General features: G+C 37.5%; 1 protein-coding gene across 6 annotated transcripts in view; it reads left to right on the forward strand.

Moving 5' to 3' along the window:
• The first annotated feature begins 2,973 nt into the window (after window positions 1–2,973).
• Window positions 2,974–16,979, forward strand: part of mtx3 (metaxin 3) — a 68,144-nt gene continuing 54,138 nt past the window's right edge. For all 6 annotated transcript variants that reach the window (XR_005634290.1, XR_005634291.1, XR_005634289.1 and 3 more), the window contains exons 1-4: window positions 2,974–3,081; window positions 10,227–10,296; window positions 10,907–10,983; window positions 14,784–14,876. Coding sequence is in view for 1 of the 6 variants with exons in the window: in XM_039758374.1 (XP_039614308.1) it covers window positions 2,983–3,081; window positions 10,227–10,296; window positions 10,907–10,983; window positions 14,784–14,876 (339 nt within the window). In the remaining 5 variants the exon portion in view is untranslated. The remainder of the gene's footprint in view (window positions 3,082–10,226; window positions 10,297–10,906; window positions 10,984–14,783; window positions 14,877–16,979) is intronic.

Here is a 16,979-nt window from a genome sequence, read left to right on the forward strand (position 1 = left end):
AAAAAAACGGCCACAAAATGCACCTCTATATGCATACAAGTCTTACTGGACACACGTTTAACTGGGACACCGTGAAAGTAAAATTCAGTGCCACTGCTAAGAATACCAGAGAGATAACTGAATCGCGGCTCTCTAATTAACAGACACTTGAACCTATTATATGCAGACTTAAACACTAGAACATCCAAATAATAAAAACCCCACCTTATTAACCCCCGAACGCCCCCTTACAACCTCCAAAACTGCCTTTGATTGATGTATGTCTACTCTTTTTCCTCTAATGATGACACCTGCTAGGTTGTCGAAAGCTTAGGAATAAAAAAATACATGTACTCATTTTCTCCGTTTTTGGATCTCTATAGCTACATACATATCTTTATTTATATCTATATGCCCGTCTGTATGTCTGTCCGCTTTTCACGAGAGAGCTACCTAACGGATTTAGATCGGGTTTTTTTTTTTCAACAACTTGCTTGAACATTCCGGTAGATTTTGTGACTTCTCTCATCGCGCCAAGTATCACAGTTCGCTTGCTGTGCCGTTTTATGCACCCGACAGAGAGGCTACAGGCCAAAGGGAGGGGGGAGCGGTTATTCAGATTATGTTATTCAGATTAACATTTAGATTTATCTTTAAAATGTATGCATTGCAAAAACATTTTTTTCTCATACTTTAAACAGAAACTCCTATGTTGAATTTACTTAAGAAGGGACAAGCAAACAATTGCCTTAGTTTATACATATTTTTTCTGTGTACATATTAAAGCATTACGTCTAAATCTATTAAATTCATTTCCACTATCCCTGCTAATTATTTGTTTCAGTTCAACACAATGCAGTTTCCCCTAGTTAGTCACTATGGAAGCAAGAATTCAACTCCGGCAGGAATGTTTTACTCCGGCAGTTGTATGTAGAATGTTCAAGAGTAAGGAGCTCAAAAAAAAAGAAAGGAAAAAAAAAATATATGATATTCATGATTCACCACCGCTAGTGACTTTGTGCCTTGCAAGGCTTCAGGCTTTCGTAAGGCACCACACAGCAGATCAGTGGCTTAGCAAGGTCTGCTGGCACCCGGTGCGGAGTTTAAACTTGTCACCCCCATGGCCACCAAAATATAAAATGAAATGTATTGACAAGGCATTTTTTTATTCAATTGGTTAAGTAAAGAGTGCATAATGTTAATTATTTTGTAAACATATTTGCAGCCAGATAGGAAGAAATCACCAAAAACGGTATCACTATTGATGTCTTATGAACAGCACATCTCGAAAAATACATCGAAATTGGAAGAATAAATTATGCAGACGTTTAAGTTACCATAGATTTCCGACATGAATTTCAAGGAAAAACCGAAGAAGCGTCGAAAAATTAGAAAAAAATACGTTTAAAAATACCGTCTTGGGGACGTAAAATAAAGGCAATAACGAGCCAAATCTAGAGAACGCCAATGATAATTTCCCAATACTGCCCCTTCTTGGCCTCCGATTTGTCGCCAAAAATGATGCCAAATCGCCAATTAACCAGAATTGTGACACATGATTTCGTCGTGTGTCCCGGCTCGTATGTGCAGGGGCCTTAAGATAATGGGATGGGGAGGGAGATCGTGTCCGTTCGCTCGTAGAACGATCCTAAAATTTACTTTATGGTCGGTTCTAGAGCGGACAATACCTACCCACCCCACTGTCTAAAGCGTTTCGCGCCGACTATGTTATTATGATGTTCGGGTTAACAATATCATCTTGTTGCACAGAACGACTTGAGGCGATGATATAGTTGTGGCTGGGATGAGACAATGAGTCACAAGACCGGTTGTTTGTTTACTTGAGCACCAGCACAGTTCAAAAGAAACGAGACAGAACACCCCCTCACCCCACGCACCACACAATAATACTAAATCATTACAGCATCACATCATTCACCTGCAATTTGCTGCAATTAGGGATAGATAGATAGATAGATAGATAGATAGATAGATAGATAGATAGATAGATAGATAGATAGATAGATAGATACTTTATTAATCCCAAGGGGAAATTCACATAATCCAGCAGCAGTATACTGATACAAAAAAACAAGCCCCATGTAAATTATTTGACATGTTATTTTATGTAACAAAAAGGCGCATTAATACAAAACCTGTAATTTTTTGTCACCCCCTCAGAGCTGGTACCCGGTGCGGGCCGCACCCACCACACCCGCCTTCCTACGCCACTGCGGCAGATAACGGGCAACTGCCGTTACTCGCTTGGCTTCACGGTAGATACCTCTTAAAATCTTAGTCGTGTGTTATTTTAAAATTTCTGTTTGGTTCAGTTTTTGGGGATGAATCTTGTGACGCTGATGAGAAATTTGTCGGCTTTCTTAGTGAAGCGTACGACAGGTTGTAATCTGCTCGCACCTGGACTTGCCGTATGTCAGGCGGTACAATCCTGCGTACGAAGGAGCAAAATGTCACTTTGATTGGGCGCAGAACTAAAATCTGCAACCACTAGCCTCTAAATGTTTTAAATTTAAACTGACGATTCATTTACGGCGTCCAGTGACCCCGATTAATGGAAACACTACCACAGATAATTGAAATAGATTATATCAGATAAGCTTTATTTTATCCCAAAGGGAGATTTACATGCATAAACATAAAACAAAAAGATACAGATTCACGGGACAAATAATGCAATCAATCGATAGATAGATAGATAGATAGATAGATAGATAGATAGATAGATAGATAGATAGATAGATAGATAGATAGATAGATAGATATATAGATAGATAGATTTTATGCAGAAAGACCGAATATTTATTTATATAATCAACGCAATTTTAAACATATAATCAACGACATTTTCTCGTGTTTTACTTTGTGCAGTCATACGGTTAACTATTTTAAACATTCGGGAGTAAACGAGCTGCATGTTTATCGCTATAACGCAAGCAGCAGAGGACCACCAGCGCAGTGCACGCGCGTCTATCCATTGTGCGCATGCGCGCATTGAAGAACATGGCTGCGCCCATGGAGCTTCGCTGCTGGGGAGCAGGTTGGGGTTTACCCTCAGTGCACACGGAGACTCTTATTGTCCTGGTAACGGTTTCTTCCTATGTGTTAAAACATTTAAACATACGAAGCACGTTTCCGTCGACTTTTTTTTTTTGGAGAAATTGACCGCTAAGCAAGGACACACTGTAATTGGCTAGAAGTGCTGTGAGACTTCTGTTATTGTGCTATGTGTGGGTCACGGTGGACTTAAAATGACCTTAAGGTTTCTGTTTAGTGACCTGTTAAATAAATGCTGAGACGCAAGTAACGATAGCTGTGTCTACCTGCACTTTTCAGTTTGTTGCTCAGATCCGCTTGGCGGTTGTGTGTGAGTTCTGTCATAGGTTCGAATTGTTTTACATTCGCTTTGAGGTTTTTGTTTAGTCAGAGCCGTACAGCTACATCTTTTAACACGTCGTGCCAGTTAGAAGATATTCCGTTATGTATGTTAGGAAATGGATGGATGGATGTATGTGTATGTATGTGTGTGTGTGGGGTGAATATGTTATAGTTTCATTTTATTTAATTACTTATTCTTCATCTACGATGGGTTGGCACCCTGCCCAGGACTGGTTCCTGCCTTGTGCCCTGTGTTGGCTGGGATTGGCTCCAGCAGACCCCCGTGACCCTGTATTCGGATTCAGCGGGTTAGAAAATGGATGGATGGATGGATACTTATTCTTCATCTTCGCTGATCCTGCGCAGCACTCGTGATAAGTGAAAACTAAAAAAAATACACCTGAAATAGTTCGTTGTTGCTTTTTTATCAACTTGCACAAAAGCTGGTTTATTTTCCAGTACTTAATGTATACATTTTGTCTATAACACGCTTTTTTTCCTTCAGCCATAATTTGGTTTAAAGTGTGCACTTTTGTGTGTTTTCTTTGTGCTTTAGCTTTCATTTTTTGAAATGCACCCAAATGAGATAACGGTGTATCCAGATCCGACCCAGTAACAGTTACGTTGCCTGGTAATTATACTACATAAATAATATTATTTATATGTGTTTCGTGCCGTGGCTTGTTTTGGGGACAGTTGTTTATTAATTTGATAAGAAAGTGAATTATTTAGCAGAATCGGTTGGACATGCTGATGCTGTGGTTAGCAGGACTGTCTTAAAGGCCCTGTCGCCCTGGTTTGGTTCACGGCCCAGACTATCTGTGTGGTCTCTGCACGTTATACTGGTCTCTAAAAAAAGAAAATAGCTACTGTACTTTTGGCGAAAATTATTTAGTAACACTTTAGCATCTTGGACTCTTAGGCTGTTCTGTGTTAAATAAGCAAGTACTGTTCTGAGACATTCGGCTGTGTGCACCTTGTCCTTCAAAGTATGCCACAAGATAAGAATATAATAAAAGGAGCTTTAGTCTGCCTTTATTTGTCTGCTTTAAAGTACGCAGATGCTTCTCTAGGTCCCTGCCTCTGACCTTCAAGTCTCCGCACCATGAATATGTCCAATTATTCATGTTTTCACCATCCTACCATACCTTTTTAAAGTGCATGTGCTTGCTTATAATTTTATGTTATCAGCTATATTATTAAAATGGTGCTCTTGTATATTCATATCTATATAAGCTTTGTCTGAACAAAGGATTGTTTGCCTATCTGTGATTACAATGCAGGATTAACATCTTGCATGATATGCTCCAGAGTCGTTGACTTCTTATATACTCGTTGGGGTCCTGAGAGCCTTTCTGTTCTATAAATAAAGTGATGCCGGCATCAGGGAATTTGCAGTCAAGAATGTTTCCCTACCACTCTCATTAAAAATGTTATGTCATCTTTCTAGATCAGAGGGTGCCAATCCAATCTGGCAGTAGACATCTATTTGAATATGAAAAACACTGTTTTAGTGAATAAAATGTAATATATTGTTGAAGTTATTTTTTTTACATTTGAAAAAATGATAAATTACACCTATAATTATCTTAAATATAATTATTACTTACAAAAAGTGGTTACTTGGTAGTTTTTTTCCCCTGTCTTATCCTTTGAAGGTGTTTCACCGTGGAGTGACCAGCTGATGTCTGCTAACAGGGGCTCACTTCACTTTCCACCGTAATGTCTGCTGGTGGAACCTTTCCCCATGTTCATATGCGACAGTTCTCGTGTTATCAGGAAACATATCCAGATGAGCCTGTAGAAAATGGATTTTCAAAGACATGTTGCACTAACATGCTGGGCAGGAAGAAAGAAAGAAGCTCCCCAACTAGTTTGTCTTTGTATTGTGGCACACTTTTTTATAAAAAAAAAAAGTAAAGGAAAGCTACGTATTCTTTTAACATTAGTTTGCCTGTTACCTGGTCAAGACAATAGATGGGTCAACACATCTTTGCATATTTCTGTAAAATCTATTTTCCAAGGGGAAATTCACATAATCCAGCAGCAGTATACTGATACAAAGAAACAGTATTAAATTAAATAGTAATAAAAATGAAAAAAAAAAAACAAAAAAAATTAAAATAAAATAAATGCTAACATTAATTGTAATTTAATTTTTTTCATTTTTTTTTCATTTTTATTACTATTTAATACTGTTTCTTTGTATCAGTATACTGCTGCTGGATTATGTGAATTTCCCCTTGGGATTAATAAAGTATCTATCTATCTATCTATCTATCTATCTATCTATCTATCTATCTATCTATCTATCTATCTATCTATCAGTGCCTTTATCTATCTATCTATCTATCTATCTATCTATCTATCTATCTATCTATCTATCTATCTATCTATCTATCTATCTAAGCAAGTGTCAAACTTCTGGAAAATAAAGAGGTGTCTTTTTAGTGATGATTCGATTGATCAGCCACCGATTAAATCATCTGATTATCGCTACTGAAGACTCAGTCAGTCCGTGATCAGTAAATTGGCCAGTCACACAAAACAAAGATTTTTTTTTTATGCATCTGCTTTTCTAAGCTTTACAGTAGTTTACTTGTAGTATTCTTTTACGCAAGGTATTACAGTAGTTGAGCTAAACTTCCTGTAAATGGTGAACATTAAGGCAGACTTTACTAGCAAGAGAGAAGCGTGGAATTTTAGCCTTTACTTTGAACAAAGTGAAGTAATAAACTGAGAAAACAGAATCCGAGTTGTTCAGTGCAAGTAGACAAATGGAAAGAAAAGCTTTTTTAATAAATTCAGACCTTTTTATTTTGGCCTTTAAACAAACAAAACACAGCTTGTATGAGTTTGGTCGATCACTAAGTTTGTGTTTATCATTGCTAACCTATATAGCGTAGTATAGCAACTTACATTTTCAGAAGAAAAGAAGGGATAAAGATAAATTGAGCGCAAAAATGTGCAGCAAATACTTCATTCTGGGTTGTTTCCTCCTCAACTAATGTTAAGAAAAGGAAGACTGTTATTTTTCTGCTCAAAATACTTCAAATAATATTCTTAGAATGAAAAATACTTTTGCCATATAGAAACATAACTATTTTTAAAAAAAATCCAAAAAAAAATTTGAAAATGGCATTTTTCGCCAAATGTAATATCTTGGTAAACCTGCTTGTGGCAGAGATATTCCCACTTCAGGAGTGGTCTCGGCACACCTAAACCTGTAAAGTTACACACATTTGTTTGTGCAGCCCAGTGTTGTCCGACATCCTGATGGGTTTTATCAGGTATGGAAGTTTACTGTCACATGTGAGAGATATGAGTTGGAGGGCGATACTAAGTTGATCCAGTATGACTGAAGTGTTGCACAGTATGTGTAATAGTTTACAGTATGAACACTTTCAATTTAGGATTATAGGTATTTGTCTTCCATAGCCCAAGGAGTTTCATCCATGGTTGATAGACACTTTGTTACTGCTGTTTTTATTTAATCCTGTATATTTATTATGGCCAAATCTTGCCATTTTTATTAAGCAGGTGTGTCTTTTTTTTGCAAAGGAGACCAATGCTAAAACCTGTTATGATAGACATGAGCACAGAACTAATCTGAACTTGCCAGTCAGCTAAGCGAGTACCTCTGTGGCATCCAGGAGTAAACTGAGTTAAGTGTGGAAAAAGCGCCCAGGCATGTGGTGACTATGCAGACTCGGCACAGACAGTGAACAGGCTGAGATTCCAGCTTGACAGAAGAGGAGTACCTTTTCCAAGATGTTTAATTATGTTCTTGTTATTGCTGCCTGCATCTGCTCATTCTTTGTTCCTTTTTGTTTTGAAATTGTTAGGGCTAAAACTTAAGCCATCAAAATTAAGCAGAATAAAGAAAATAATAGTGAATTTTTGAACCTTGACTTGAAACTGTTTCGCATTCTTGACTGCACAAATTATGAGCTAAGCCTACATATCAAACTTAACAAAGAGCTCAGTTAATATCAGAAATAGTTACTATTTTTATTAGGAGAATTTAAAATAGTTATGTTACAGTTGGTTACACACATTTAACAATTGGAGCATAGGTAGTAACTTGCCCAAAGTTTACAAAGTGAGTCAGAAGATGGAATTGGACCAGCAGCCATCTCTCTTTAAATCAAATGCCCTAGACATTACGCCACACTGCCTGGCCTCTAATTAATAGATTGCCTAAAATGAAAACCAGAAACCACATGGGTTCTCAAAGGCTGATCCTGAAAACCTATGATTTGGCCAGTATGATTAAAATAGTTTATAAAGAAAATGGATACCAACCTGTAGAGCTGTATTTATTAACAGTTTTGGATCAGTTCTGTGTCTGTGGGTGTATAACTGCCGCTATTTGTCATTGTTAAAATCTCTCTTATTTTTAATGGGCAGATTTTAAACACTAAAATGGGCAGATTTTAAACACTAAAAAAACTAATAACTTTGAATGTTTAATAAATAATAATGTTTTTTTAATTTTAGATGATTTTGAGGATGGCATTAGAGTTAGGGGTTTGAGTCAACTCTTTTTAGGAATTGTCTACATTTTGGTGAAATTGTGTGCATTAAAATGATATAAGGATGCAGTTGTAATGTAGTTGAAAAAAGGTAAAGAAATTTACATATGAGTTAGGTGTATTAATTTTGTAAATTTTTTAAACTGATAATTAGAATAATATACGTACTGTAGATGGTACTTTATTGATTTTTGAAGGGAAATTAATTGCTCCAGCACAAAAATGGAAAATAAAAGCAAAGTACAAACTATTACTAAACAGAAAGAGTTAAATAATAAAAGCAATAATAATAAATAGAAGTATTGTCAGTGTGCCATTGTGTGTGTTATAACAAGCTGATGTGAGGACAGGCATGATGGGAGGAGGCATTGTACCATCTGACTACTACAAGCAGAAAAGCCCCAGTAGCTCTTATGTGTACAAAGTGATAGAAAGAGCCAATGGCTAAAGGCCATCCAAAACGATATCAGGCCTGTAATATATATATATATGAGGTGAGACACAAAAGTAACCGGATTGGGTAAAAAAATAAATATTTATTGATGAATTACAGCATTCTAAACATTGTCACCTTCTATATACTCCCCCTCCCAATCTCTACACCGCTCCATACGTATCTTCCATTGATTGAAACAGCACTGGAAGTCTTCTTGCTTGAGGTTCTTCAACAGGCTTACTGTTTCTGTCTTCACTTCATCCATTCAGGTCACTTTTGATTTTTGGGAACAAGTAAAAATCACAGGGAGCTAAATCGGGCAAATATGATCAAAACTGCTTTACGGGAAAAGAGAAAATTCGTGAGAAATGTGATGTTGATTCGCTGTTCGATTTTATTATTTTTTATTTATTTATATTTTAACCCGACATTATCGCGGCAACTTGTGTAGCGATTGTTGTGCAAATACTGACTGGGCTATTCACAGGATATACCTAGCCAGTCGGCAGTTTGAGAGGGCTTGTAGGAGAGGATATAGTTCTATGGTTCACATCCGGCCGACCTCCAGACGGTTTTCCAGGAAGGCCCCAAGCCCAGTCCGGTTATTTTTGTGTCTCGCCTCAGAACTTAGCTTACCTTCCTGATATAGTATCCCTTGAGCTGGAATTTCTCCCTCAGAAGTCCACAGTTTTCAACGGTACACTAACATCTGTGCACTGATTGAACATCCACAGTAGCCTGTTGCACCATTAAATGTCCTGAGTGGCCTTAGAATGAAGAGCCTCCTCTTTCCGTTATGATACACTATGTTCTTTGTTATTCAACCCAATCTAAACTTCCGGTGGCTCCCCTAGTATTTTAAGTCTGCAACACCTCAACCTAGTGCCCCATAACGGCATATGATGGTCTTGGGTACACACTGGCACACCAGAAGTTCTTCACCAACTCCTTTTCTGTGGCAATGTTCAATTCCAGGTGGTGGTTCTTGCATCACATGACAGTGTTCTCTACCACCTTCCGATACTCAGTCTCATTTCTGTTCTCAGTACAGCATATAATAAAGTCATTTTGGAACTTATTGAATAAATTACAGTTGTACTTAAAATGTTTCTTGTAGAAAATGAAGGGGAAGGGAAACGTGACACTTGTCTAGAGTGTCCCTGTGTTGCTGGCCACCATTTCTAATAAGTTGTCCTAAAGTCTAACAATATGTCCCCTGTCAGTTTGAAAGTGTATGACCCAGGACACTGTGCAGCATCTGCCTGCATCGTTTTGAGCATATTCCCCAACTGGAAAGACAGAATAGTGTTAAAAATTCCAGAGAAGTAAAAAAAACAAATCTGAATATCCATAATGCCAGCTTTGTATAGGTAGAAATGGACTCTGTGGCAAATTCAGATTAAAGCATCATCTACCGCATATGTACTTCTGTAACAAGTGGTTGTATTTTTTTCTCAGATCCAGTCTCCCAAATGTTAATTCATTAAGTGTTATGTAAAACCTACCAGACTACAGTCTCTCATATTGATAAAGCACTCATTTTAAGTACCACAACTATTCCAGGTATCATCCATAATTCTGGTACCATCTGCAGGTTCAAAGTATGGTTGAATAGATGTTGAAGGGCCCTACAGAGCTGTCTAAAACATCCTTAAAGCAAACTTAAGATGGTGTCATCAGGCCCAACTGACATGCTAGTGTAGAGCTTTCTCCAGGTTTTTACTCGGAAGGTTAGCTGAGGTAGACAGCATGGGAATGTAGAGTGGAGGTGCAGGTGTTAAGGATGGTCTTCCTGTAGAAAGGTATTGTGTAATATATATTGCAAAATACATATTTAATGCATTACAACATGATTTGACATTCATCATTTTCTTTCTTAGGCATATGCCAAGTTTTCTGGTGCTGACTTGAAAATACATGTAGTTGACTGTACGTGGAAGACTTTAACAGGTAAATAAAAATTACGTTTAGTTTCTTTACTGAGCAAGAAGAATTAGAATATTTGTTTAATCCTGCTTAGAGACTATATTTGATTATTACATTCTTGTCGCGATATTAGTATTGACACCCAGGTAAGCATTGCTTCTGTATGCATGTTTTATACTATCTTTGTCATTTCTTACATATTTGGAGCTAGCAGGGGTACTTGGCACTACCCGGGTTAGGAATACCATCTCAATTTTGGAACAAAACATATCCTGTGGTGTTCCCAATACAAATGGGAAACAAATTTGGAGGGAGACTGGTTAACAGTTAGGGATCTGCATACTGGACAAACATCCATTCGGCTTTGTAAATTAGGTAATCTTTCTAAAATGAAAAACACATACGGGAGTGTCTGAAGAGATAGATTTACTGTAGGAAATCCTAGAGATTCTGTTTTAGTAGTAATTGGTAGCTGCCTGCATGCACAACATGCTGCATATATAATAAATCTAAGTATTGGCCTATTGTGAGTGTGTATGTACTGTAAGTGATAAATACTTTAATTGTTTTTAGGAAAAAGAAACGGCCCAATGGGAGTGTCTGTAACTCAAACTGAAATGTTTATTTTTGGTAGGAACTATCCCGGCATTGGTTTTGGAAGAAACTGTTGTGACAGGGCATGTAGAAATTCTCAACCATCTTAGAAAGCAGGTTAGTATTTGCCTGAGACTTGAGCTTATAATTGTTTTACTCTTCCATTTATTTCCAGAGAACTGACTTTTTTGTATTCGGTCATTTAACTTGCCTAAAGCAGGAAATTATACAAGTTCAAGCAACACCTCTCAAGGTAAAATTGAAACAGTAAACTAATTCCTAGTTGAAGTCGCACAGAACGACTCTCCGTTTTAAGATGGATGAGCTCGCAAATTCTGCAGTGCCTTCCAATGGGAGATTTTGAAATTTTAAAACTTTGTACAGTGCATTCTGTTTGAGATATCTGAATCAGAATTGAACTCTCAACAAATTTCTTTGAAGAATAATTGCGGCACATCTCAACAAAACTGGTCCATGTGGAAATGAGTTGTTTCATGTGGACAAATGTTGACTTTCACAATAGATGCTTAATGCATTATATGCGAATGACCATAAAAAAGGCAAATTTCTTAAAATGGAACATACTGTATTGGCAAATTATGTAATTTTTGGAAAAAAGTCTATATCCTCTACAGGAATTGTTTGACCTCAGTATCAATACCAGCTTTTAGACCTCAGTACTAGTACTGAAACAGCACTGAAGCAAATAATGCATAACTCTCCACAATGTCATTCCTCCAATTCCTACCTGCTAGTTACATGGTCATGATTGTACCCGGTACGTTGCACAAACTTCTGTTACACTAGTTGTGCTGCATAATCACATGCCTCCCTATTTTGCTACAAGCTATGGTTTCCATTTGAATTCTCCGGTGCATCAAAATTTGATGTTTCTCGTTTAGTCTGCAGCGTGTCGATAATTGGGGGGTTATGGTGGTTTGTTCACCATACAGACTAAAGCACATCAAAAGGTAAGGGTTAGTTTAGGAGGATTGTCCCACACTGAGTCTACAGTGTGTTTCACTGTCTTGTTACAAGCAGCAGTTTCCTCCTTGAATTCTCTAGAGCAGGGTTTGTTAGTTTTTAATCTGAGGACCCAAATAAGAAAATAAGTACTTTTACTGGGACCCAAGCAGAGGATTCGTCAATTCCAGGAGGATTATTGGAACTGGGCATGACCTTTTAATCCTCGATGTCAACTGCAGCTAATACCCTCCATGAGCCAGCACCATCAACCCCAACTGGACTCGCAACCCCATATACGGAGCACGGGAGAAGAATGTAACGCACTGTCCAAGCTGAAGGTAATGATTACCACACGGGGATGACATAAATGATATAAAGAAGGATATAAGGTATGTAAAGAAATAAATAAAGGACCTAAACAAGAAAAATGAGAAACAGCATCAGGATATAAAAGACATGGAGAAATGCTTAAGTACTAAGTTTATTACAGTCTTTAAAGAAGTTCTAGAAAAAATTGATAAAAAATACAGAAAAACATAAGTAAGTTAGAGAGTAAAATTAGAGTACTTGCTGCTCAGATTTAAGATGTTAAGCAAACTTTTATGACTCGTATTGAAATGATTGAACAATCAACATATGCTGCTGACAAAAAAAAAAAAACGGTTGAAAAATTAGAATTCAAAGTGCTCGCTGCCAAACTGGCTGCTCTGGAAGATAGATATAGAAGGAACAACATCAGAATCGAATATCTCCCTGAAAAACATGAAAGTCCAAACCCAGTAAAATTTACAGCGTAACTATTCTCCAAAATAACTGGAGACTTCAAATCGGACACCAAGAGTTCAACAGTGTCTTGTATACTTGGTTTGAATGCCTCAAAACTAAGAAGCCTATTTGTGTGTTTCAACAAACTACAAGCTGAAGAAAACTTCATATCCCTTCTCAGACTGAAAGAAGAGACTATATTTGAAAATAACCATATTTGTATTTTCCCAGGTTTCTCCTCTTCAACAGCTGCTAAGCGCACCACATTTTACAGCATTTAATAGTGTCTATGCAGAGCTGAAATCAGATTCACCCTCTTGTTCCCTGCCAAATTTGAAGTGGTTATTGAGGGTCAGTTTTACATTTTTAGTTCTCTGAATGAATCCGAAAAAAAGAGCTAACCACACTGATCCTGACATCCTTTTGAAACACGATCATTAGTCATACCGTGCTCTGGCAAACAAAGAAGATTGTGCTTGCAACTTGGTCCTTTTGTGGGGTGGGATGTTGGGCAGAGAAAGCAATGCTATTTTTTATTTATCTTTTCTACCTCAATAACCATATGTGCCAACATAACAATTTTGGGTAAGGGTTGAATTTTGGTTTGTTACATTTGACTTAACTGTATGGAATGTTACTTGCTTTTAATTAAAATCAACAATAGGGTTTTGTTGGTACTTTGTCAATACCAGTATACCCATGCAACCCTAGTGGTTGACATTATAAATAATAGCCGTTGTATGTATCTGTTAAAAAGGTAAAAGAAGTTACAATATATTCAGAAATGCAAATTACATCATAGAATATTTTAACATTTTAGGAAACTAAAATGGTCATAATGTTCTGCATGCCCACATATAACATTTATAAGTACTTAAAGATTTACATATGATTGATAATATATTTTAGCAGTACATATTTTGAATGATTTTATTTGTGATCTGTTGAAAACGTATGAACCATTCTGAATATATGTGACTAAAGTATGTTTATCTCTTATATATATTTCTTTTCTGGTTCATCCTGCTTCCACCTCAAAATCAGTTCCGCCGACACGACATTTCTCGATTCCTATTCGTCCTCTTCCAAACCCTTCCAAATGCTGCCAGTGGCTCCTCTTCAAAACCGGTCCCGCCCACATGCAGCCGACACAGCATTTCTCGGCGAGTTTCTGAAGTACGTTTGCATCTACCCCATAGGCAACTCCTGTAAACAGATTTCCACGCTCAATATGAATTGCAATCTTATGGTTTACCCTCTTTTATTCCCTTACGGAGACAATGGCTTGCACAAAGATTTACAACATGTTCCCGATAAAAGAACCGCCAAGCAAAGAAGGCTTACTCAATGCCAATTTTATGTGTACAGATTAGTAATGAGGAATACATTTAGTAATTTGCACTCCAGCAGCGAACTATTCCAACAGTACGTCGTAGATGCGTATGTTAAAACGGAGGTCGCACGTCTCAACTATCTCAGATTAGATCAACAAGATTTGCGCGTGGAACAATACAAAGGACTGTCAGATGCACTGCAAGCAAACGCTGAAAATAACAATGTACATGTGGACGGTAATATGATCATTTTGTCTACATTTCCAGGAAGTCCAAGATACATGCAACAAAACTATCAGGAAGCCATGACCATAGTACATAAATTCGAACAGCCTCATTTATTTATCACTTTCACATGTAATCCTGCTTGGCCGGAAATTCTACATGCACTGTCGGATGCCCAAAGACCAGAGCACAGACCTGATATTGTAGTACAAGTCTTTTGGATTAAGCTGCAGGAATTACTTAGAGACATTCTACAACAACATCTTTTTGAGGTTGCTATTGAATATATGTACGTAATCAAATTTCTGAAGCGTGGCCTTCCTCATACCCACATGCTGTTTACTTTTCACAATAATTCTAACAACCAGTCTTCAGCCACGGTCATTTGTACATGGCTTTTTCTAGGGTTAGATCTTTTCGATCTGTCGTCCCCACCAAAACACCTGTTCACAACTGTGTCTTTCAAGAAGTATTTATTTCTTCTTGATTCCTGAATTCCTTTCTCACCGTTTTCCATTCCTATACTTACACCACCGTATGCTACGGCGGGCTTTGGCTAGTTTGTACTAAACGCACAAGTGTCAGATATCTTAAACTTTCTTTTATGGTGTTTTATTCTTTTTACAGAAATACAATGCTGACTATGACTTGTCTGCAAAGCAGGGAGCCGATACCTTGGCATTTATTGCACTACTTGAAGAAAAGCTGTATCCAGCATTGGTAATGTAAATTAGAAGTTGGTATTTTAAGAGTCTTTTTTTAACAGGTGTGTTTAGACACAGCAATGTAAGTTCTGAATAAATAAAGGCATCACTGCTGTTTATGTATGATATTGTATAGTATAAAATGTCAGTGCTTATGCATTTTGTATGAAATGTAAATTTCAGTTGATGATACTCTAGATCCGTGTTTCCCAACCTTTTTGCCCTTCTGGAACCCTTGAAATAATATTCATGTTCTCAGAACTCTTAACATAATAATTATATCATTATTAGTATTTTTTTATTTACAGATTTAAAGATCATAAGGAAAGCATGTATAACATAACAATAGAAAGTGCTATACTTAATCGTCTATTTGCAATTTTCAAAAGAATAAGATAAATCAAAGTAAAATGTCATATAAACAAATGTATTTGCCAAAGAAATGTTATTCTTGAATCATCTATACTAATAAAAGGCAAAGCCCTCACTCACTCACTCACTCACTCACTCACTGACTCATCACTAATTCTCCAACTTCCCGTGTGGGTGGAAGGCTGAAATTTGGCAGGTTCATTCCTTACAGCTTCCTTACAAAAGTTGGGCAGGTTTTATATCGAAATTCTACGCGTAATGGTCATAACTGGAAGCAGTTTTCTCCATTTACTGTAATGGAGATGAGCTTCAACGCCGTGGGGGCGGAGTTTCGTGTGACATCATCACGCCTCCCACGTAATCACGCAGTACATAGAAAACCAGGAAGACCTCAAAAAAGCGCTGAAGAAAACATGCATTATATAATTGAGAAGGCAGCGAAACAATAAGAAGCGAGCGAGTGACATATACAACCATATTCATGAGTTCTGCTACTTCGGAAACAAAGCACGATGTAAACCTACACTTTAAATTAAGTTCATAGACAGGCTGCCGCTGGCGTTTGTAATTTAGTGCCTGCCCATATAAGGCCGTCCGTCAGCGGCAATCCAATAGCAAACTGCCACGGGTAAATATTCACGGGTGAAGGACTGTGCTTATGGAGAGGAAGATGAGATGGTCAGGGTGGTGTTTGACACAAACTCAGTGAAACTGTGAGAGAAAGTTTTAAGTGCCAGGACTAAGGTAACATTAAATACAGCTATGGACATAGCACGAGATGGCACCAGCACAGCTGGGAACCTTCGATGCATGTACACCGAGTGGCTCACGTGAACTGACGCAGTGCACAGATAAAAGCAACAGTTCCAAAGAGCTGAACAAAACCAATTACACAATTGAAAAGGCAGCAAAAATATGAAGCGCCTGATACTTACAAGCATATTCATAAATCCAGCTACTGCGGAAACAAAGCACACGTTGGAAAAGTCAATGTCCCGCTAAAGGAAGACAGTGTAAAAACCCGTGCATGCAGTGTGTCAGGTCTCAGATAAAGAAGAAGACGAGCTGTTTATTGATGCAGTAAGAAACGAATCGATGAATGAAACCTGTCATCTTTACAACGATTGACAAACACGGAATGTAACTTGAACACAACACATCCTACAAATACGAACCTGATTGAAAGAAATAATGATAATCAAATCCTTGATGACAGCAACACTCAGTAACACTCACAAAACAAATACTGTATATTGACAGTCATGTTACGTTATTTTTAAAATGTTCCCTTTTCTTTTCTAGCTTTTTAACACACTACTTCTCGCTGATACGCTGGTATATATATATGTATATATATATATCCCGATCTAGATACTCGAATAATGGATACTTTATTCGCCATCAATGATTGTTTTGGTAAAGCCATACTCAGTGTATTCATTAGATGAACGGTAAAAAGTAAGAGCGAGGGAGGATGACTCATTGAGGCATGCAGGCTGTAGTGCGTCAACTCTATCTGAATTGTGCGATCACATTTGAAAAATATATCTTTTCAAGTTCTATTTAGTCCATATGTGTCAAACTCAAGGGCCGGGCCACATCCGCCCGGCGTAATTATATCCGCCCGCAGATCATTTTATATACTGTATTATTGTTATTAATGGCCCGGTATATGAAGCGCTGGTAACACAATAAACTACAGATCCCATAATGCAGCGCTTCAGCTGCCTTGCCAACACTTACCGCG

This window comes from Polypterus senegalus, chromosome 7 (assembly GCF_016835505.1).
Source record: "Polypterus senegalus isolate Bchr_013 chromosome 7, ASM1683550v1, whole genome shotgun sequence".
NCBI classification, from domain to species: domain Eukaryota; kingdom Metazoa; phylum Chordata; class Cladistia; order Polypteriformes; family Polypteridae; genus Polypterus; species Polypterus senegalus.